Source organism: Gallinula chloropus (genome assembly GCF_964237585.1).
Source record: "Gallinula chloropus genome assembly, chromosome: 4".
Taxonomy (NCBI): Eukaryota; Metazoa; Chordata; class Aves; order Gruiformes; family Rallidae; genus Gallinula; species Gallinula chloropus.
Window position 1 is genome coordinate 3,092,424 of NC_140088.1, and position 23,089 is coordinate 3,115,512.

At 47.9% G+C, this 23,089-nt stretch overlaps 1 protein-coding gene across 6 annotated transcripts in view; it reads right to left on the minus strand.

The window, feature by feature from the left end:
- Positions 1-23,089, minus strand: part of NRXN3 (neurexin 3) — a gene marked incomplete at its 5' end in the record, with an annotated part of 932,122 nt that overhangs the window by 342,755 nt on the left and 566,278 nt on the right. For 3 of the 6 annotated variants that reach the window (XM_084263769.1, XM_084263768.1, XM_084263767.1), the window contains one exon: positions 11,986-12,229. The exons of the other annotated variants lie outside the window; for them this stretch is intronic. In XM_084263769.1, the coding sequence (XP_084119895.1) occupies positions 11,986-12,229 (244 nt within the window). Of the gene's footprint in view, positions 1-11,985; positions 12,230-23,089 lie in introns of those variants that run through there. 6 annotated transcript variants of the gene reach the window in all.

The window sequence follows — 23,089 nt, forward strand, 5'->3', positions numbered from 1 at the left end:
AATTAAACGTATCAAAGGGGTTATTTGTGTCCATCTGTAGCATCTGGCACTGGCCACAGCCAGAGACAGAATACCAGACCAGATGGACCAATGTGTATGGAAATTCTTATCATCTTCTGTGATTAATTTCTTCCTTCAGGTTGGATATGTCTCTTCTAATTGTGTATCAACATCTAACCAAAATTGGTGCTGACATATCATTGATTGTACTGTGAGTATATCTGCAGCTCAGCATTCTGGGACGGTTTAGTCCCCCGCTTACCTCAACTCTAATGTGGGATTTCTTTATCAGTGAATTTCTACATTCACATTTTCCAGGCCTTGTCCTCAGAGATTACCCACAAAATCCATGACTCAACTGTAATTTGAACCAAAAATCTTTTGTAAGTTCCTGAATCTTTGCCTCTGTAAGACTGTAGCCTACGAAACTGTAGACTGTAAGGCTCCAAATGATTTTCTAATAGTACAGTCTTGCCCATGCCATTACAGAGTCTAGGCTTGCATGGCAGGCAAGGTCTCACTTCCAGACCTGAGGAGCAAAGAATGGTGTAAACAGCAAAGAGAACAGAAACATCATCTTTTATGAGAGCATGTTTTGTTTTGGCTTTTTTTGTTGTTTGAGGATGATATAAGTAATAGTAATAATTTCTTAATTTTATAGTTATTCATAAATAATTTTATAAATCCCCAGAAACCATTTGCACTCCATCATAAAGTTATGACACTGAATTGCCATGTCACATCAGGGACTCTGTCCCCATGCTTTAAACTTCTTGACTAACCAGGACTTCTGTAAACTACTACTTTGACTTCATCTACGTGGAGGCCAGAGACTGAATCAGCCTCTCTAGAAGGTGCCCTTGATCCAGGAACCCAGAACTGTTGGGTTGCTGTAGGATAGTCACTCAGGCTGTGAAATGGGATAAAAGAAGAAAAAAGTGCTCCTGAAGATAGGACAGCTTTGTCTTTACTCTGTATTCATAGGCAAATAGTCTCCATGCTCAGCACCCCAGCCCCTTCTTGAATCTGAACTCAGCTTCCCTATGGACAGGAATTATGCATCATCCTAAACCTCAGCAGAAACCTGAGAAACAGGTACTGCTTCTGAAGAGAAGCAAGCTTCCCCCAGGAGAAATACTGTATGTGTATCCTTCAGTACACACGCAGGGTGCCCCAACAAAACTGCACACTATTGAGACACAGCATCTGAACAAACTGCTCCTCTCCAGCTCCTGTCCTGTCTCGGGGGAGCTAAACTGGTAACATCTCATTCTAGATACTGGCAATAAGAATTCCAAGAGCACAATAATATCTGTAAAAAAAAAAATAAGTAAAAGCTAAATGGGTGTTCCAATCATCACAGAAAGTGGACTTGTAAAAATATATGCAATACTTTGAAGTCTAGGTCCAAGGTCAGAAAAGTATGTGGCTACAAGACAACTGTAAATTGACCATCAGCTGCATGGGGCTCTGGTGGGCAAGTTGACCCTACAGACTTCTGTGGAACACCCTGAACCTCCTCAGCTCACACCAAGAGGAGTCAACAGGGCAGCCCTGCTCCTGAGCTCTGATACTGCTCCCTCCTTTCCTGTTTCTTCAGTGTATTTTTATCTCCAGCTTCAAATTGTCTGTGTCTTTTGTTGAGAACTACTTGGATCTTTAACGGTTCTTCTGATAATCCTCACCTCCTTCTGATAAAACAGAAAGAAAGAATGGGAATTGTAGCCTTGACTGATTTACACTCCAGCTTAATTTCCATCTTCTGCCTCTTCTCTCCTTCCCCTCTTCTTTCCCATACTAGCTGAAATCACCTTGATGATTTTGTTCCCAATTCTTGGTAAAATGAATTGATTGAACAGTTGCAGACAAGACCTAACTTGTGACAGAAGCAGAAGACAGTCAACAGGGACACTGAAAGAAAAGAGGCTGGGGTGATGTGGTCAGCTCTCTGAATAAAAATATGCCTGGGGATTTCTGGAACCAGTGAAGAGAACTGCATGCCTGTAATGCTTCTTGGAGCAGTAAACGAAGCGGTCACCAGCAGCAGAGAATTACTTGCTCTCAGAAAGATACGGCTGAAACAAACGACTGCATCCAACCCCACAGCCCAGGCATTCCCCCATCTTTCTGACACTGTATTCTTGGGATGAGGATCAATATTTCTTCGCAGAACTGACTGCATAAAAGGCACCAGTCCTTCTCAGGGTATCACAGGGATGAATTCCCAGGACTTAATCCAAACACTGTACCAGGAGACATAGTGCTGTGATGGTCCCTAAATTCAAAGGACCAAATACGCTGGCTGAAGTTTGAAAATATCTTTCCAGTATGTTGGGAAAGAATAAGAACAATATAGTGCTTTTCTTTTCAGATGGGTCATGTCAGGATCGAAAGAGATTTTAAATACTCATCACATTCCTGCACTACAGCACAAGGAAACAAACATCTGGCAAGGTATGATGCACCCCTATAATTCACCATCCAGAATGTCAAGCTAAGCCAGTGGCAGAGCTAGGGAAAAAAATGGGTTCTTGTCCTCAGTTCTGCTCAGTGCTGCTGCAGAGGGCAACCCTCTTCCACACTGCCCACTGCCAAGTGGGATATGGCATCACTAACAAAAGTTCTCACTAAGGAATACACAACAGGTGCAGGTTTTCACCATTTCTGTAAATCAGCTATCAAGTATTAATTAGTCCAGGAGGGGAGGCTGCTCATTTTGCCAGTGTATATTTTCCTGGCGACTGGGCCAGGAAAAGGAGCCTGAGTCTGTGGCTTGTTAAGTAGAAACCAACCTGTCTGGAATAACAACTACTTGAAATGAAATAAGCTTAGATATGCACTACTAACATTCATCTGAACAGAATTTGCCACCCCCAATCTTTGGTTACAATAAGTCTCCATTTTTTCTGAAGACCATGCACACCAATTCTGGAGGGGAGGCATCCCATCACCTCACTCTGCTCCAGGCTCCTACAAGCCTGGCATGCTCCTAGTGCTCAGTGTCAGAAAAACAGTTCTCCAGGTAAAGGGATGCTTGCAGGGCACAGACAGTTCTTCTCCAGATTCTCCATGGGGAAGGAAAAAAAAAGGAGTTTGAAAAAGAGATACTAAGAATTCTCTGCTCTGATTCATTTCTTCAAGCATGTATAAGGTGCTGAATACATTTCTCAAGGAAAATTAATTTCTTTGCCTTTTCCTTGCTTCTAATGAACTGCCTCTGAATGCATGAGGGCACAGGAAGGAGAGCAGACTCCATGGTGAGATAATAAAAAGTGAAAAGGCATTCAAAACCATCAGTATCTTGCAAACCTACACTGACAGAAATATTCTGGACTGCAGATGGGAGCATGATCAGGGAAACAGGATAGCTTTGGCATTCTTTACCTAACTGCAAAGAAAATATGACACTGGGGAAGCAGGGGGTCCTCCTGCAATCCTACAGGAGAGGTTACAGAGCAGATGGCTAGATGTAGGCCACATAAACTAAAGATTTCTCTAGGTCCTGTTGAGGCCACCAGCATTCTTAAACACCACACTCAGTGGACATCAGTGAATGACAAACTCTTCTGTGAAAGTCCAGGACATCATGATAATCAGTAGTATCATCAAACTGTGAGAAAAGCTAAGATGGGCTACTGTTAGACAAGTAAACTCAAGAATAACAAATGAAGGAAAGAGGAAAATGTCAGTTGTTTTACTTACTGTTTCCACTTTCACCTCACCAGATACTAAAAGCTGACCTACAGCACAGCATTTGTAGGTCAGAAAACGTGTCTGTGTAACCACAAGCTCCAACAGCCTTTGCAGTGAAACGGTCTCAGACGATCACTGTAACTCAGGGAAGTTACAAAGGATGAAGTACAAGAAGCTCAGAGGTTTTAATCCAATAAACACAGGGATTCCTGAGTGTTCAACCAGACAGGGAGAATCTTTCCAGATTAGACAGTCAAGTGGAGACACTGACAGAGCCCATTTTCTACGTGCAGTTCAGGCAGCGTATTAACCGAATCAAAACGAATCAGGCCTTTGAAAATTATTATCCTTTGATTGAAAATCACTTGCATTTCTTCCACAGTTCCAGGCCGATTCTTGTTTTAGTCAAACGTCGTCAGTGGCCCTGCAGAAGGCAGGCAGATCTCAAACCATCTTGCAAAATCTGCCAGCCCATCTACACGCTCAAGATGCCAGTTTTCCTGCCCAACAAAATGAGCAGCACTGGAAGTTTTCCATTTTAATAGGACACTGGTAGGCTTGGCTTCTCTAAAGCCATATTTATGTATGTTCTGGGAGATAAGGAGAAACACTATCAATGACCTGTGTGCTTAACACACAGCTGTCTCCAGTCTGTTTTCTTCCTCAACCACCCGTAACTGCCTTCCCCATATGCTATTTGGGAGGTTTCCACACTCTGCTGCTTTGCCCTCACGTCTTGATGGTTTGAAGCCTTCACCAGCAGTGAAGGACCCTTGTGCACCAAAACATCTGGTAGCTGAAACAGCAAATCTGCAGACCCAGACAGACAGAACCATTTCCAGACATCGTCTCTGTAACATCTCCACTGGCTGGGGTCATTAAGCAAACCAGCTGGAGCAGGAGCAGCAGGCTGCTGTAACTGCAGGATCCAGCTGCCACAGGGAGTCATGAAAACTCTCCCTGGGCCACACAGACGATGAGCAAGGCACGAAAAGGGCTCAGCAAACACGGCCAGACCATCAGTTGATGTCATCCAGCATGGTGTTAAAGGCGAAGCTGCTGGAAAAAACCAAACTTCACTTCCTCTCCTCTAGCCCTGGTTTGATCTGTTTAATGTAGGTATGCTGAATTTTTTCTCAATTCAAAACTGTGTTCCAAGGACAGCACGGAGCCGGATTTACTCTGCAGTTGCTAGATGGAACCTGGCCTGGTGACCAAACAGGTGAGTCAGCCTGATGGCACTCTCTTCCGCAGACCTCCAGAAAACAGTGTCTTCCCTGATTCTTCACCATGTGGCATTCACAGAATAAGCAAAGGGTCTTTTTTTAGCGACATCTCACGTCTTTCTGATTCATTCACCCTGTCCCTTGAGCTTCTGCAGACACGAGGTCCTCTACAGACTGTGAAATACTTTCCACTTTCCTGTTCTCCACAATCAAGAATGCAAAGAGATGAAAGGTACAAAAACTAAGAAATAATAAAGTAAATCTAGCACTGGATCCATTTAGTAATGTCCTTTATCGGGCTGCTATTCACGCTTAGCAACCACTACAGCTCACACCAACTTCATTTTCATTTTAATACACCATACAGAAAAGCAGCCTAAATATACATCCCCAGATCTACAGCGTATAATCTGTAAACTACAGGAACAGGCAGATCATTTCCATTAGTTTCTTATGTAGCAAAAACCACCATTTACACCCAAAGCATATAATTATATTCAAATTCTAAAAGACAGTGTCGGAAGTACTTTAAATTCATAGTTTGGGGGAAAGTCACTCAGGGGTATAAGTAGTTATGTTTTAATGTGCAAAAACAACACACACACAGAGCACAAGAGAAGTAATTTGCAAGTGTGGCGAGGGAGCTGTGGAGAATTGCAGGCCCCTGGCTCTGGCGGCTGCCTGGAAGTCAGCACAGCCAGCACTCCAGCCAAAAACCTCTCCTGCTCCAAGAAACACCAAGGCCAGTGTTGGGCACTATAGCCTGTCCAGGATTTAAAGGAAAACACTAACGGGATCTATGTCTAGGATTTGAAGGTGTCTTGCTTGTCCTTGAAGGACAGATTGAAGCAGGCTGCTCTTTCAGGCCGCTCAGACATCTAAGGCCCAAAAGAACTATTGAGATTTCATACACTTCCGTGGCTCCCTGCCAGAGATCTCAAAGCACACCGGTGCACCAGGACTGTTCACCTCACCTAGGAGATAAATGGGGTTTTTTCTTCATTTCCCAAATGAAGAAAAGTCAGGAAGAGAGTTAATGTTTCACCAAAGCCATACAACAACTCAGAGCCACTGGTCAACAGCGAATTGTCTTGTGCACAGAGAAGACATGAAAAACACCTTTTTCTCTCTAAAGCAAGTGACCTTTCATAGCTATCAAAGCCCACCAGAACAACAGAAATGCAAAGTCAAAAAGAGCCTGCCAACCAGCACAGGACTGTCCTCCTGGGCAACTCAACTACACAGCACATGGCAATGGAGCGAACAGAAGAATGGTCACCTTGTGTACTTCCCAGACAAAACTTCAGTTCCCTGCACTTGCAAGCTGGAAACTATCCTGCTCTAGTCAGTATTCCCACCCTAGATGACCTAGGTGTTTTTTTCCTGCCTCTAGTGAGAGCTGTGTAGGGAATTTGGAGTTTCCAACTGCACAGTATGTGATAACCCAGTGACTGCTGCAACATTGTGGAAGAATGCATTTTCATGCCATGGCAAAAGAAGGGGAAAAAACAACCAACCAAAACAAAACAAACCCAAATAAGCAAACCAGGAAAACTGACCTGCATCTTTAAGAAAAAAAAAATCCATTTTTAAAAATGTAGAACTATTATAAGAAGCTCCACTCTCATTCTGCAGCGCTCTGACTGCGCAGCTTGTGTCACACAACCCAATATTCTTTACAACTTCAATGCTGGTACAAGGCATACAGCAGAATCCTTCATCTGTCTTTGAAATGCAGGCACCTCTGCAGTAGAATGTGGCAGATGCTTGACAAGTCAGGACTGTCTTACCCAAAAGCAGAATGATAGGGAGATGAAGAAACCCCTCTCCAGTCTAAACTGCAAAGGAAATGTAAGGAGGAAGAAAGTCCTGATGTAATTTTGACTCAGGAGTAGCATTCCCACCTTTGCAGAACGGGCTATGGGATACTGAGCAAGCACAATGTAGCTATCAGAAGAGGGTTTTCTCAAACATGCCTTAAGAGATTGTACCTCCAGCAGCACGGGTCTGAGCAATGGTTCAGAGCACAGAGTCATATTAAATCAAAGTTACAGGGTTCACCAATGACATTAGGTTTCTTATGTCCCAGATCTCTTTAAGATCACTGAGATCTCCCAGGATCAAGTACCAGGTGAACAGACTTAAGCTTCAGTTTTGCAGATCAGCACGAGCTGGGAACAGTTAATACCGTGCACAGAATACAACGTCAAAGCACCCGATCAGAAACTGTTTAACATAAAACTACAGAAGGAGTAAGTCAAATAGTAACCTAATTTTGAGGAAACAGCCTCTGCACACACCAGAATTTTCCTGCCTTCAGCTACCAAAACCTGTGCTCCAGAAACTCAGCCTCAGCACAGAGGGGCAAAGCTCAGCCACAATCACTTAAAACTCCAAGGGACTCGTGAGTTTGGATGCTTAGATTTCTTGATAGCCAGCCTATGAAAATTTAAGCAGAGTTCATCTTTTTTTTTTTTTAAAATATTAGTCATTGTCAGTGCTCTGAGAAAGGGATGTAAACATCCAGGCACACAGAATCACCAGTCTTTGCAAAAGAAAAAATAAAAGGCTTCATTGTTGACAGGAGACTAGAGGCAAGCCACAGAAAGTAGACTGGCTTCTAGCTTTTCACCTTTGCAGAACTTAACTGCAACCCTAATTTCAGCTCTGAATGAAGTTAATTTTACTGGATCACTGACTGCTCTGTATAGAATGATTTCTTCCCTTTTGTTAAAGCTCCCAACCTTTGCTCGAAGTAATCTCCTCGTGATGGAGGAGCAGGGAAGGTCCTGCTCGGTACTGGGGAACGGGCAGTGCCAAGGACTGGGAATTGCTTTTCTATTTTGTAGAAAAGGAAGGTGTGCAGTAACAAAGACATTTGAGATGAGGAATTGGTCACACTGGAGCAGCAACAGCGAGTAGGACCCACCATGTATTATAAAGAGGGTATACTGTCAGAGCTGTGCACAGCAAGCTGTGACACTGGTTTGCAGAATATCTGCCTATTTTATGGAAACTCTTGAGTTGTCCAAGCATTCATTCTTATTTCCTAATTTTCAAAAAGACATAGAGATGGAAATGCTTTGTATAAATCCCAGAACTTCTAAGAATTGACTGAAGCCTGAGAGTTACACCTACCAGATCTGGTGACTGCTCACTGCCAGTCCTCCTGACAAGCCTTCACTTTTTACTGTGGCTTGTGCAACAGCCTGAGCAAGCCTACTCCCTCCCTGCAAAGTGAAAACCAAAAGAGAAACACCCCCACGACCACCGCTGCTCCCATAGCTGCCCCTGCACAGCCACACTCTGAGGGCTGGGCAACCTGCACAAGGCATCACGCGCCCTCTGCGCACCCCTGCTCACCATCCAGTAAGGATGGGGGGGCAGAGGAAAAACCAGCCAGAGGACAAAAGAAGGAACCGAATTAATTAATTCATCGCTAAGACAAAACACACACAAATCTCTTCATTTTATCTGTCAACTAGCGGCATGCATTATTCATCCGCTGAGGCGGTGAGGATGTGGAAAGAGGGGCTGCGAAGCCACTGCTGCAGGCTCCGGGAAGGCAGCTGACCCAGCAGGGTGCTAAATAGCTTCGGGGAGGCAGGAGGATGCAGCACGTGTGGACTTTGGATAAACACAGCCCCAACTTTGTTCCACGGGTTGGCTTTTCTTCCTCCTTCTATCCCACAAGCCCTTAGTGAAAGTAAGAGGAATCATGGCTTTCCTTTCCTACTGTTTGGGAAGATACTGCCAGTAGGGAAAGGTCCTCACATGGAAAAAAAGATTTCTTTTGTGACTTGCAGGCATCCCCTGTGCAGCCAGGCTAACTCCCTGCTGACAGGGAGGTAAACCTCTTACAAAGACTTTCTCCTTGAGAAGATGTGCTGTGCCAAGTTTTACACGTGCAGGTTGCAGCTCAACTAACTGGAAAGCACCAGCTCGATGATTTCAGAATTAACTGGTAACACCAGCACGGTAATGACAGCCAGATCTGGGCCCACTCCTGTTCAAGTTAAGCCATGGGAAGTTTTTCCACTGATTATAAAGGAGCACTGAACACAGACTCCAAGGAAGCATCCGCTGCTTGTGAAGCATTTACTTTTCCTCTGTACTAGATACTAATCTGCTTCTTCAAACAGATTGAAATCCGCTGGGATGTAGAAGAAAAAAGGAAAAAGACAGATAAAGAGAAGACTAAGCCCCTGTGGTCAGCACTGTGGGACTGGGAAGCAACACAGCAGGGTGGCCAGGATCCTGACCTGATTCCTTCAGAAACCAGTATGAAGGTACCAACCAAGTAGGGCAAGAGTCAGTATGAATTTTTTATTTCTCTCCAGCAAAAAATTTAAAAATCAAAATCCCAGGCTGGGGTCTGACTCCTCAACACTGTCACAAATCCAAATCCCAAGGGCCCCTGTCATGCAACAGTGAAAGAAAACACAAAAATAAACCATACATGTGTTTACAAGACCAGCTGTCTTCCCGGGCTCTTTTCCCCCCTCGCTCTCCCCAGCTCTTACTCATGGCCAAAGGGGGTTTCCATGCCAGCTTTGCTACATGGCACGGTTAGGAAGGGGAAAAAAATATCTCAGGCTGGCTTATGTACCAGCCCGAGCTGCCCAAGCTCTCCACTTCCCCTGCTTCCTCACCACGATGAGGGCGCAGAAAAAACGCCTGTCTCTCAGTGAAGTTGATAACAGCTTTTGCTCAGGGCTCTTAAATGAGGCTTTGCTGGGCTTTCAGGGCAGATGGGAAAGTCATCAAGGAGAAAAGAACTATCATTTCTTGACCAGGAAACACACTGTGGACTCTCCTGCAGACCAGTGCCTGCCTTTTACATCAAGGCTAACCACTCTCACATCCTGCGACAGCCCTCTCTCCCTTCCTCACAAGTGACCCATGAGCCAGACCTTGCTACCCTCTTCCATCATAGGAGCACTCAGCTACAAAGCACGTCTTTGCAGGGCCAGAAGAATCAGAAACGAGGGATGAGACTGCTTGGAAGGAGGGGGGAAGGGAGGGGAGAGCCCTGGGACAGTTGGTTGAGATGCCGCATGACATGGCTGCAGTAGGCGCCAGGAGGATGCGCTGGCAGGGCTCTGGCAGGGTTATGGGGATGTTAAAACCTGGTGTGTCACAGCTGAGCACTCAGGTGACCAGCAGAGCAGTCTGAAGAGTTCAAATGGCACAGCACTGAATGGACCTCCAATTAAGGCTGGCGGAGTTGTAGAAGGAGCTCAGTGTTGCAGGTCTGAGCCGAGGTGTACTGGAGAGGGAATGGCTCAGGAGCAAAGCCAGGAGGCAGATGCTACGGGTCAGAACTGAGCACCAGCAGAGCAGGGCTGCACTAGCAGGAGGTGCTTTGGCAGAGCTGCTGGAGGGCAGGGGAAGAGGGCGGCTGGGAGCACTGCAGGGCAGGTTGCTCACACTCTGGCGGTGGGGAGAGGGGAACCCAGGGCACTGCAGAACAGCATCGTGCTGCAGAGGTGAGAGCTCAGGACTGAAACGGTGCTGGGTGAAACGGCTCGAGCTGGAGGTGCGCAGCCAGTTCTGCAGACAAAAGTGGCAACATCCTGCCAGCCTGTCCATCTCCCACTTGTACCCCAAAGTTCACACCCACCCCAAAAAGCAAGAGAAAGATGTTCAGGCCCCACACAGGAAGAGAACCAGTGCCATGCTAGACATCAAGACCATCTGTTAAGTACCACCCATGTGAAACTCAGTTATGGGTTATTAATCATTAACAGCAGGAGCTGTGTTATTTGCAGCGATACTCAAGGACCATGTGAGAGAGTTCCTATTGTGCTAAAGTGAGGTATAGGGGGAATCAACCAGTCCCTGCTCCAAAGGGTTTCCAACAGGAACAGTTAAAGGAAAAGCAAGCTGGGAGAGAAAAGACACAGATGGGTATAAAGGCAGAGACTTCTGTCACCTTTTCAGTTTATCACTACCTTTGCATAAAAGGTGGGGGAGCAGAGTTGCTGCAGGATGCCCATCTTGGCCAGACCTGACCCTGACCTGTAGCAGTGGAGGGAAAGGACCAGGGTCTGCCTGCCTCTCCCAGCTGATACAGCTAAGGCAGAAAGACGAAGGACACGGGACAGAGGAGAGGGGAAGGTGGAGATGAGGGGGAGCTCCCTTGTCAGCCAGGCCTGGGCCGACTCCTCTAAGGATGGGCAGATCGAGGACAGCTGAACAAGACACAGTGCTGGTCCAGCTGCTGAGCATTGCTCAGCATTTCAGGGGCAGGATGCTGGTGGGTTACCCACCCCAGCAGACACACACCCTTCCCCCTTCCCTTAGCGTTCTTCAGACACCGCCCTCCCCCACTTCCCCTTCTTCCTTGCTGCCTGCCAGAGTGGAAACCCACTCACTATTTCCTGCCCCTGTATTTCCCGGGAAGCCAGGCACCAAGCAGGGAGCTGGGAGCAGGGGTAAGGAGACCTCGCTGTTTCCTTTGTATTCCCCGATCCACCCCACAACTTCACCACGGAAGGCTGCCAGGGAGCGAGCAAGCAGGCGGAGCGGGGGAGAAGCCGCGGCAGGCGCCTGCCCCCAGCCCCCGGCCGGCCCTCCCGCAGCACCGGAGTGGCCAGCACGGGAGATGCGCTGCTGCCAAGGACCATGACAGCCGGTACGACTCTGCTAGGCTCAGGAGTCAGGGAGCTGGTCGTGATACCCTCTCGGAGGAGCCCCGGTCCCAGCGGGTTGGGACCGGACGCCCCTCCACCTGCCCTGAGGTGTTCGGCGCTGCCGCCTGGCGTGGAGCGGCCCGAGCCCGCCCCGGCCCCGCCAGCCCCCACCCTCCGTCCTGCTGGACCACTCCGGAGGGGGAAGTTGGCTCTGGAAGCGGCCAGTCCTCAGCCCCGGGCTCTGCTCGGGGAGGGGTCAGAGGAGGAAAGGAGGGTTAATGGAGAAGGAAGGTAACGGCAGAAATACGAGGGGCTAGGAAGACGAACCCCCCCCCCTCCTCCCCCGGAGGTGCAGCCATCGCCCCTGTTCCCCCTCTGCTACTCCAGCTGCTCTGCAAAAAGGTTAGAAAGAAACAAGAGTGGGAACCCACCGTGTCCTCCTCGGAGGGAGACAGGGGAGCGGTAGATAGAGATAGGCACAGAGTGGTGCTTGCTGCCGTGGAAGTGATGCTCATACTGAGCCTGAGATACAGACGAGGAAGAGGAGGCAGAAGAAGCCACGTTAGAGGAACTCCACACAGAGCTGACGATACATCCCCAAAAGAGGGAGCACATCCACAGGGTCCAGACGGGGCGGCGTCCCGGGCAAATGCTGGGGTCTATTCTCAGGTGCATGGTCAAGGCACAGGACACCTACAGACGGGCAGTCTGAATTCCAGCCAGGGAGAGAGGATAAGGTTCATGATGCCAGGGGACCCATGCTAGCAGAAAGGAGAGTCGCTTCCGAGGCTCTAGGGCGTGCGTGTGTGTTCAGGAGGCGAAGAGACAGTATGTGTCTGTGCGAGAGAGCGAGTGCTGGAAGGGAAGGGGAGGGAAGGGGGAAGGTTAGTAACCACACAGAAGAACAAGACGCGGCGTTTCCCAGGGCTGGATCTACTGTGCCAGGCACCCCGCGGCCGTACCGAGCCTCCAGGAGAGCGCAGGAAAGCCGCACATGTCAGCGGGAGGGTCCCGGAGCTTGCACTTGTCAGGATCCTCCAGGATCACGGGGTCCTTGAGGACTTTTCCCTGCCCGCGATCCCTGTCTCTCACTTTGCTGAGAGGGAACTACTGAAAGCGAAAAAGAAGAAATAAGCCAGAGACCCCAGGTAAATTTCTGATTATTATTTTTTTTTTATCCCAATTCCAGGGGGGTTCTGTTGCTTCTCCACTGGCAGGTGTTGCAATGCAGAACTGCCAGGCACACGCACACACGCGCGCACACACACAGAGACGGGGGGCTGATATCCTCCTTCCACCGGATCCAGGCGACCGAGGGCTCAAGCCGATGAACCCCGCACAGCCAAGGGAGGGCAGCGCCAGGTCTTCCCAGGCAGGCAAGCAAGCAAGCAAGCGCGGAGAGGCCGGAGGGCCGGGCGGCGCGGGTCCGGCGGGGCGCGGAGCGGGGCGCGGAGCGAGCGGAGCCGGGGGCGGGATGCGAGCGGCCGGCGCGCCAAGTGCGGGCAACTCGGCGGCGCAGGTGAAGCGCAGCCGGGGAAGAGTCTCCACGAATAGGAGAGCCGTATGCAAATATCCCGGCCCCGGCCAGCCAATGAGAACGGCGGCAGCTCTCCGCAGAGGGACTGGCTGGCTCGGCGGGGGGAGGCGGGGCCGGAGGGCGGCACCGCCCCCGCCATTCATGCGCCGCTGCCTTACACACGCGTCCGCCGCCCCCGGCCCAGGCGGGCGTGGGGATGGGGGTCCCGCTCCTTGGCCTGTGCCCGGGCTGCCCCTCGGGGGGTGGCGGGGGCTTTGCAGGTGCCGCCGCCGCCGCTGCTGCTGCTGCCGGCCACGGGAAACACTCCGAGCTCCAGACTTGTTGGCAAAGGAGTTTCCAGCGCTGCCCCGGCGGAGGGGAGCGCCTCGCCCCGCGCCGGGGAACCAGCGCCCGCGGGAGGGGGGGGGGGGTGTGTGTGTGTGGGGGGAACAGGCCGCGGCGGCCGCTCGCTCCGCGCTGCCCACGGGGAAACGCGGCCGTGCGGGGACCTGCCCGCTTCCCACGGGCACCTCCGCTCACACCGCCGTCTCGCTCGGCCGTGCCGGGGCGGCCCTTCCCGGCGCGGAGCAGGGGGAGCCGCGGGGACGCCCCCCGTTAACAGCGACACTCCCTCCCCCCCCCCCCCCCGGTCCCAGCGCTGCGGCCGCAGCTGCACAGGAGCGAAGCGAGAGCCGGGAGTGACCGCACTCGCTAAAACTCCCCTCTGCCCTTATCTGTCCCTCAGTCTGTCTGTCTAACGCTGCTGCTACGACAGGCGAAGTCCAAAGCCATGAATCCCTAGAGAGCGAGCACCGCAGCCAGAGTTTGGCGGCATAAATTAATCAATACGGCAGCGTTACCTAGTAATTTATTGCCTATCAATTGGAACGCTGGGGGACCCGGGCACCAACCGCGAAGCGACTGAGAGAGTCAGTAAGGAGCGCTGGAGAAGGAGCCGGGCAGCCCCAGGACTCGCCTCGCACCGCGCTGCCTCCCCCTCCCTCCCTTACTCCTCCAAACCAGAATAAATTGTTTATGACTGTAAGTTTGCTTGGTTTTCCACTCTAGACCCAAAGCTGCAGGTGCACACGCACCGCAGAAACCGTCTCTGCTCATTTCCTAAGTGTTTCCCTAAGGGAGATGCGATGTTTTCAGTCACTGATCTCGAGCTGGTACAGCACATCAGTTCACTTGTAACCATCAGCCCAAGCTACACACCTAGAACCTATAGCTGAGCCTGAGACACCTCCAATTTATTTCCTAGTAACTTACGTTATAGTATAAGCGATCTAAATTGGGCAAGAGCAGTCAGAAACACTTCAGTGTTTTGCTGGGATTAATCAATGGTTTGTGGATGGTAAAGCTGAAAAGCAAGAATATTACTTTCAAATTTATCCAACATCTGCCACCCAAGAATCTCAGAGTGCTTTGAAATCTTTTATTAATGAAGCCATTCAACAGCTTTAGGTATTACTTTGTCGTTCTGCAGATAAGGAAACAGGCTCAGAGGCATCAAGCCAGTGAGTGACTGATAGACATGAGAACTGAGCAGAACAGGCGCTGAGGTTCTCCATCCTAACCAGTACGTGCTGTTGGCATAAACGTTTGACTGATCTGGTGGCCATTTGTTAGCCTTAAAGTGTGAATATCAGACTTCCTCACAGCCAGAGACAAGGCTGAGTAACCTGTGGGGCAGGTGCCTGCTGGCTGGCAGATTTGCAGCGCTATGCACAGGGCACAGAGCAGTTCTATCTGCAAGACAACTGTTCTTGGCTCTGAGTTTTGTTGAGGAAACTAGAATTGATGTCATATATGTGGCAGGTTACCCAGAAGGATCCTGTCTATGAAAAGAAGCCTTGGGAGAGGAGGGGGAACATAGCCTGGCAATATCACTCTTGAAAGTCTGCTGACCCATGAAGCTGCTGGTATCCACCTTCAATCCCTTGCAACAGAAGTCCTGACCTTGACCCAGCCCACAGAAAAAGTATTCTGAAATATTTGTTGTGTGGTTAAACTTCAGGGGGCTTGATGTAGGGGTAAAGGATGCATACTAAATACACATCACTGAATAGTTCATTTGTAAAATATAGGAAATCTGAAATTTCAGACCCAACCAGTCATCACTAATGCAACAAAGATCTGCCTCTCATCGTTTAACTTTCTTCTTCTCTGGCTACAGCATTATGAAAAGGGCAGAGTACATCATACGTTACAGGATCAGTCACAAAATGAGACTCTAGATCTAAACATTGCAGCCTCAGTCCTGCCTCTCTAGAAGGCAATGGTGGAAAATGGACATGTTTTAGGAAGCACAGTTCTATAGGGGAACTGCATGGATTGCCACTTGTGACTTTCCTATTTTGCCCTGGTGCTGAAAGAGGAAAAAAAACAGAAGAGAGACCTTCTTTGTTCACTGAAGTACAATAGCATCCTTAGAGTCTTACTTCCCCTTTGACAGCCCACATCCTTTGCTCTGTAGCTGAGCCACCATTCCTGCTGGCCACCTCAATGGGCAATACATTACCTAGCTCCAAACAAAGCACTGCTCCTTCCCTCAGCCCGCTCACTCTGCCACCAACCCCTTCCCCAAATACATAGGGAACAGTCTAGGTGCAGGGGACATGAAAATGCCTCATAGCCCCTGAAGGGGAGGAGGAGAGGGGTGCTGTGTGTTGAGGAGTTGCCCTGTAGTAAGTTCTGCCTACCGACATTCCCTTGCTACAAACCGTTGGGTAAACCACCTTAGGCAAAAAGGAGAAAGGCCAAGAGAGTCAATCTGTATGAGTACAACATAAAAATAAATTTATAAAGGGGGGAAAAAACCTGGGAAACTGACTATAAATACATCACAGGGTTCTGGTGACACCGTAAAGTACTGGAACTTCACTCTGCCTTGCTTTATTAGGTGTCGGCGGATGTATTTACTGCCCTGTAATTCACAGGTGACTCATTCATTTAGCAGCTCCACTGCAGGAAGAGGGCAGATTTCAACTGCAATTTCCCCTCCTGGGTGGCAAGGGGAAGTTTATAGTCAGAAGTGAAGTTTCAACAACACCATTCCCACCAGATTTACTTCAAAAAGAGGCATTGCTATTTTCCTCTTAGTCTAGTTCATCCTGAGTAAGCGTACAGTCATTCTAACTGCCCTTGCATCTTCAGATGCCAGAGATGGGTGCCTTAAAGGATAATGGTCCCCATCATAAGTTACTCCCTACAGATATGAGGAAAGCAGTCCTATTTCTTACATAGTTGTTTCTTTTACTACAAGAGCAGAGAGCCACCATATTCTGCAGGAATGAGAAATAATAAAGCAATTGTTTCTGAGTTTTAGAATCCTAGAAAGAGAGCCAGTTGGCTTCAAGCCCAGGAAAAGTTTGCACTCCACCTTATTTGTGTCAGCAAGTACAACTCTCTATTTCCTATTCAATCTTAGCTGTTAATTACTTTGCTGGACTCAGAACTGAAAAAGGCAGCTCTGCTTGAAGATCACAGATCTCTCAAACTGGATCCAAAGGGGAATCTCCCATTAGCTTCCAGCAATACAGGGTGACTGTGGGAGAGATGGCAGCTCTGGCTCCACCCCGCAGAGGCTAACGAGGTGCAGCATTAGCTGGTGCTTTGCTCTATAATAAGGTTAAGAGAAGAAGGTCAGCTAGAACAGCCTGTCACCCGAAAGCTTTTCCCAGACTGAACTGTTTCTCTCAAGGTTCAAAACAGTCCCACTCCTTTTTTTTTAAATAAATGTACTTTTTTTTTTTCCAAGAACAAGAAGAGGGTGAGGGCAGGTTCTGCTTGTGATCTTAAAATAAATCAGAGGGGACTGCATGCTGTAGAGCTTAGGACTGGCACATAGACACCTTTGTCTTTAGCAAACTACTTCAAATACTGCTGAGGACAGCACTGACCACAAAGCTGGTAAGTTCCTCAGCACTTCTGGCAGAATGAACTGCTCTGAGACTAGTCCCTGGTGCCCCACTGTCCTTGTCATCACTGCCTCAAGAGGCAGGTGAGGCCCAGCGGTGCCAAAGAATTATCAGTGTCTGCTCAACCAGAGGGGAAGGGAAGGGCTGCTCCAGGACAGGGCTGAACACCACACACAGCTGCTGCTATGCAGTGCTTTTTCTGCGTGTAACCAACTCATTGCAGTCTTTCTGTGGCTTCCAGTTTTATCCTGCACCTTTGAAAAAAGGAGAGTCTATTCTCAGGGCTCCTGTGCTTTCCTTTAGCAACCAGCAAGTCCAGTTACCTACAAAAGCTGAGGGATATGCCTCACATGTCACCAGTGAGGTATGGCAGCCCTAATTCCCTTTTCAGCTCGGCTCCAAGGGACCACAGTTTGCCACAAGCAGCTGATACAGAAGCTTTGGAGGCCAGTTGTGTTCTCATTTATGTCAGGGTGAATAAATTCAACAGAGGCAGGGGATTGACATCAGTGAAGGGAGAGCTGACCCTTGGTGTTCATTTGTGGGAAGAGAAATGCAGGCTGATTGCACTCAGTTAGCCTGGGCTAGCAGTAAGTTAGCCAAAAGCAAGAGTAACCACTGGGAGCTTCTGACAGAAGATGAGGGTCACAAATTCAGATCTGTCAAGCATCCAATTTAAGGGCCAGAACTCTTGCAAAGGTCAGACTTTTATTTTCTAAAATTTCACACCTACAGTCCCTATGTTAGTGGCAACAAGCAAGAGGCAGCGTGGTGGACACACACAAACATAACAATATATCTCATTCTGATAAGCATTAATCCATTCTAATTGGGCAAGAGGTGATGTCAGAACTTGCTAATGCAAACTGACAGTAGCATGTTAGAACTGTCCCTGTTTACTAGCTAACGTGGAAAGGACAACCCAGTGTACTCAGCACTATGTAAACTAACAGAAGCAGAAAGCCCTTTCCCCAGAGAGCTTACAGACTTGCAGGAAAGGCATGAGCCAACATATGCTGGACCAGCTTTATGAGCAAAATGAACCTTTTTTGGCTTAAATCTGCTAGTCTGTGATCCTAAGAGAATGGAAAGGCTAGGATACTGGCAACAGTGGCTTCACACAGGAGTCACTCGTTTAACTGCTTTCAGCCCTGAGCTCTTAAGTCCCCTTTTAATCTTTGCTGAACATGCTGCAGAGGTACCCACCTGCACAGGACACCAGCAAACATCCTCTCTCCTAAAGATGTCCCAAAAATTAGGACAAGATCCTTCTCAAACTTTAGAGCCTCTACCAGCTCAATAATTATGAATGTGCTTTGTGTTAAAGGAAGGATGCCTAGCTTTGGTTTACTTAAACCATCCTGAGGAGCTCCTGTTATTGAAGTACCCACCCTTTTGTCTCACAAACACTTTAATCCCTGCCTCCAGGGTACTTTATCAGAGAACGGACCCTGTGTGGCTGCAGATTTCTTTCCTCCAGGAAGGCTGGAACTGCTTCTGTGCCTTTTGCTCTCAGTAGAAGCTGGGCTCAATGGCAGCTGGGCTCAGATCTCGTCAGGCACAGAAACAGAACCCGCTCCTATTTCTTCTCTCATTTCAGGCAAAGTGACTTTTTATCAAAGGTTTGTTCAGACTCAAAGATTACAGAAGCTGGAAGACCTGGCCAAGTTTGAAGAAATCAGGGCTGCCCACTGCTCGACCTTAGACAGTTAATGAATCGCCAGTGAAGGAAAGGAGCCCAATGGCTTAATTTTGTGGCATTTCTGTCACATAATTAACTCTTCAGTACCTCTATCATCTATGTTATGCTAAGGATGCCAGAATAAAGTGGTAGTGACCTGCTGCATGTAGTGAGAACTGATTTCCATCCTCTGTAACAGGACAACTACTTTCTAACCAACTCTGTGATGAGTCTGATTTTGTGTCGAGCCAGATTCATCTCTAGCATAACTCCTAGCAACTGATACTATGGATGCATATAGCTACTACTACTTTTATGGAAACAAATAGCTTGCTCTCTCTGTAGTTGGAATCAGTGTTGGCAAGCCTAAGGTGAAGGCAAACAGCCTGTTCCCAGCCTAGGTGTGAGCCTTGCCTGGGATAACACGCTGCTGCAATCCCTTGCCTTTACTCCCTCTCACAGCAGCAAGAGGTTAGACACAGGGGCAGATCACAGAGGAGGATGTGTGACCTGCTGTCATCTCGGCTGCATCTATTCTGTACATCTAGATTTAGATCTCTGAGGTCTGCCAGTCCGGGGCCTTACATGCTAGTGCTAAATATTAGCACTGCAGAACTAACATTTATGTCATAAATTCTTAGTGTGGAAGAAAAGAGCTGGGAAATTATTTTGTAAGAGCTCTCAGTTCTGAAACTTAAATAGTACCTGAAAGGCTGAAGGGGAGAGGGACAGGGAACAGAGGGAGTTAAATTACCTGCTGCACTAAATAGGGAACCATTTCAATTTTTAGCCATGAGATTAGAAAGAAGACTTTTATTTTCTTTTTGCACTCAAAGAAATCTTGTCTGATATGAGAGCAAAAGCTGGAAAAACTGATGCTTTAAACTGGCTTCTGTGGTAATGAAAAGCGAGCTCTCTGATAGACACTTTCCCCTCTGCTCCTCTTCTCTCTTCCACCTATCATCTTGCCTGGCTTTTGCCTGTAATCACCTGTTCATCGCACAGCAGTAACTGCCAGGTGACTGGTGTTTGCTGTGGTCTCCTGACTGCCAAAGGAAAAAAAAAAAACCCAGGAAAGAATTAAAAGAAGAGCAAAGCAAGATGTATGGGGGAAATCTTTCAATGACACAAGTGTCTCCCCGCCAGCCAGACAAAGAGTGAAACATCTCCTGCGGCCAAGCCTGCTCGTGTGGGAGCTGCTGGTAGGTGTAATTTCCTAAGATGTATACCTTGTCAGTGTGTAGAAGATGAAGAGAAAAAAGAAGGTCAGAGCAGCCAAAGCTAAAAAATTGGAAGGACAAAAGAAGACACTGTGGGGAACAATTCTTCTGCTTTTAACCCTGAAAGAACCCATGCTGTACAGTCTATGGCAAAACAACTCACTGGCTAACACATAACAAACAGTAAGAGCATTGGGTGGCCTTCTCCTCACCCAAAGGAAACAGCTATTTTTGCATGTGGTGCCTGTGCGACACAGCCTGCACAGGGAGGCACATAGTATTCAGTCCAGTTGCTCTAAGTCACAGTAGAAATGAATTTTATCTCTGCAAGTAACTAGGCTCATAAGTGAGAATACAACTGGGAACTTCAGGAGGCTATATAGTCCATCCCTCTGCGCCAAGGCAGGATAGACTTTACCTACAACATTCTTGGTGATGTGTCTGACTTGCAAGGATGAAGCAGCAATGCCTCTGGAAGCAATACATACCAGTGCTCAACCTTATCAACAGATTTTGTTTTTTTTCCTTTTCACAAATCTGCTGTAGTCAAAAAAGTGGCTTGTGGCACCTATAAATTCCAAATCCATTGACTGGGGTATAATTAATATTAGCTTTCCTTGTGCCTAGATATAAACGTAATAAAATCCTGTAACAGCAGTATATGATATATTGCAACACTGTGATGGTGTATATTGGTGTTTCACTAAGTATATGAGCAATGTGACCATCAACTGGGCAAGCAAGACCTGGGTTAGTTGCCCATAGGAGGCAACAAAGCTGCAACAAAGGGTAAAATGAGTGTAAGGTATATGAAAAGGCTGGACATCCTGCTGAACGCACAAGAAGCATGTCCAGGAAAAATAACAAGAGAAGTGGCACTGTTAATAGTTGACGATCCCTCTTCTGGGAGAGTGAAAGGGGGAGTTGGATATGGAAGATGACGAGCCAGCATCACTTCCATCTCCACCTTCTCACCTCTTCCTCTGCAGCTAAGGCCATCAAGCACAGTGGCTGCCCGTGCTAACTGCAGAGAATCAGCTCTATGGTACTGTGTAGTCACAGTTAATTTAGGGCATAAATGTTAAAGACTTAAAGACTTTTGTATATAAAGCAATAATTAATGAAAATGATAGAGAATTAACCATTATCATAAAAGCATGTTGCTAATTCATGAGTTCTGTAAAGTTTCATTTTAAAGTCTAGAAGTGGCCTGGTGTATCAGTCTTCTACACATTCCCTTCCGAGCGATCTGTGGCTCCCTCACACACACACACATTTTCAGTTGCAGTACTGCCATCTGTTCTTTCTTGCCCCATCACAGAAGAAAGATTATTTCCTTCCTCTTTACAGATATCTTTTACATACTTGAAGACTTCTGCTACGTCTTTCTTTTCAAGACAAGGTCACTTCCTCTAGCATTTCTCAGAGATCCATGGGTTTTAGATCGTGCTCATTTTTGCTGCTTTCCCAGAGACTTTTCCTAAATATCTATATTCTTCCTGAAGTACAATGTCCCAGACTGAATGCAGCCCTTCAGATGAAGTCTCACGAGCCCTGCATCCAGAGGAACAATTATTTCATGTATCTCATTGATGATACTGTTTACATTACTTATAAAATGTTTGTCCCTCTTGCATAGAAGGAGGGCTCATGTTAGCACCCTGCTAGCTATTTCCAGCGTTACATTCTATAGCAAGGAAAATACAGCTAAGCTCAGGTCCCCAGGTCCCTAGGCCTTCTTCACTGAGATTTGTATCATGTTTTGCACTTTCAAAAAATACAGCTTAGGTCACTGCAGCATTATGCTGGGAGGGACAGTAGTACTGCATCGACTACTGATACAGAATCACAGAATCACAAGGTTGGAAAAGACCTTTGAAGATCATCAAGTCCAACCATTCCCATCCTAAGCTAAAGCATATACCCTGCTGATGTATTTAACACCACTGAGGACAGGCCCTGGCTTCAAGGCATGCAACACACCCAACACAAATCAAACAGATGGAAGCAAAACATACTCCGGGTCTGTTTGCAGCAGCCCATCAGAGGACTTACTGGGGCACTTGGTTTCCATCAGAGAAGCTCAAGAAAAGCACAACTGTGAGAATAAACATAAGGAGTATGAACTGCTTTAAAAGCATTTCTCTCCTTGTGAAGCATCTCACTCTCCTATCGTTCCCCAGGGCCTCAAACTCCCCTCCACCAGCACGAGCTCCTCCAGCGCAGCAGGTCCCCTGAGACACCAGCAGTTTCCTTGTCTTGTCAATTCCACCACCCTGCCTGTGATTCAAAGAATGTTTGTGCTAGTCACATGGATGCAAAGAGCCTGCTTCCTGGTACTGAACACTTCCCTTTACCCTGCACCCTTGAGTCTGAGCAAAATGGGAGGGCGTTTGTGTAGGGGGAGGCACCCAGCAGCAGTAAACCCCACTGGAGCTGCAGATGCCAACACCAGAGCAGGCAGAGACAGGAGGAGCACATGGGCTGAAAACTGGGCAGTGGAAACAAAGAAGGGGAAGAAGGAATACACTCCCTCACTGATAGGCTGTATATGCTCCCAACATGGATGTGCTATTTATTGGACAGGACCAACAGAAAACTCCAGCTACTCACAGGAAAGTGCCAAGGGAAAAGCTAATGATCAGGATGCAGGGATTATGTTGAAGAAACCAGAGACACAGAAGCCCACGTGCCTGTACTCATGGCACACACATATTTCTCTCCCTCTCCCCTCTCTAGGCTCTTTGTTCCTCCAGCTAGCAGCCAGAGACAACTACAGGAGAAACCAGAAAAGGGGGAAATAGGGAAATGCCTGCATAACCCACAGAGGGAGCTCACCTGAAGATCACACCACTTCGACCCCCTCTCCCCCCCACTTTCTTCTGGACTTCTGGTTGGTCATAGCAAATGCCATCTGCATCCTGGCCCGATTCCTCCCTTAAATCCCCCCTTAAATTATAATTAGGTCTGCATGGTTCCAAACTAGATGCCACGATTCATCCCCCCCGCTTTTCCCAGCCACCAGAAGCGAGCACTCAAGATGCAACACACAGTCTGTCGTTGACTCCTCCAGGGTACTGGGAGAAGTATGGTGGGTACTGTGAGGATGAAAGAAATCTGAGTGGTCTTCATGATGACTAACCCTGAATCATTTTGTTGCTGTCTTCATCTCTGCATTCTGATCTCCTCCTGCAC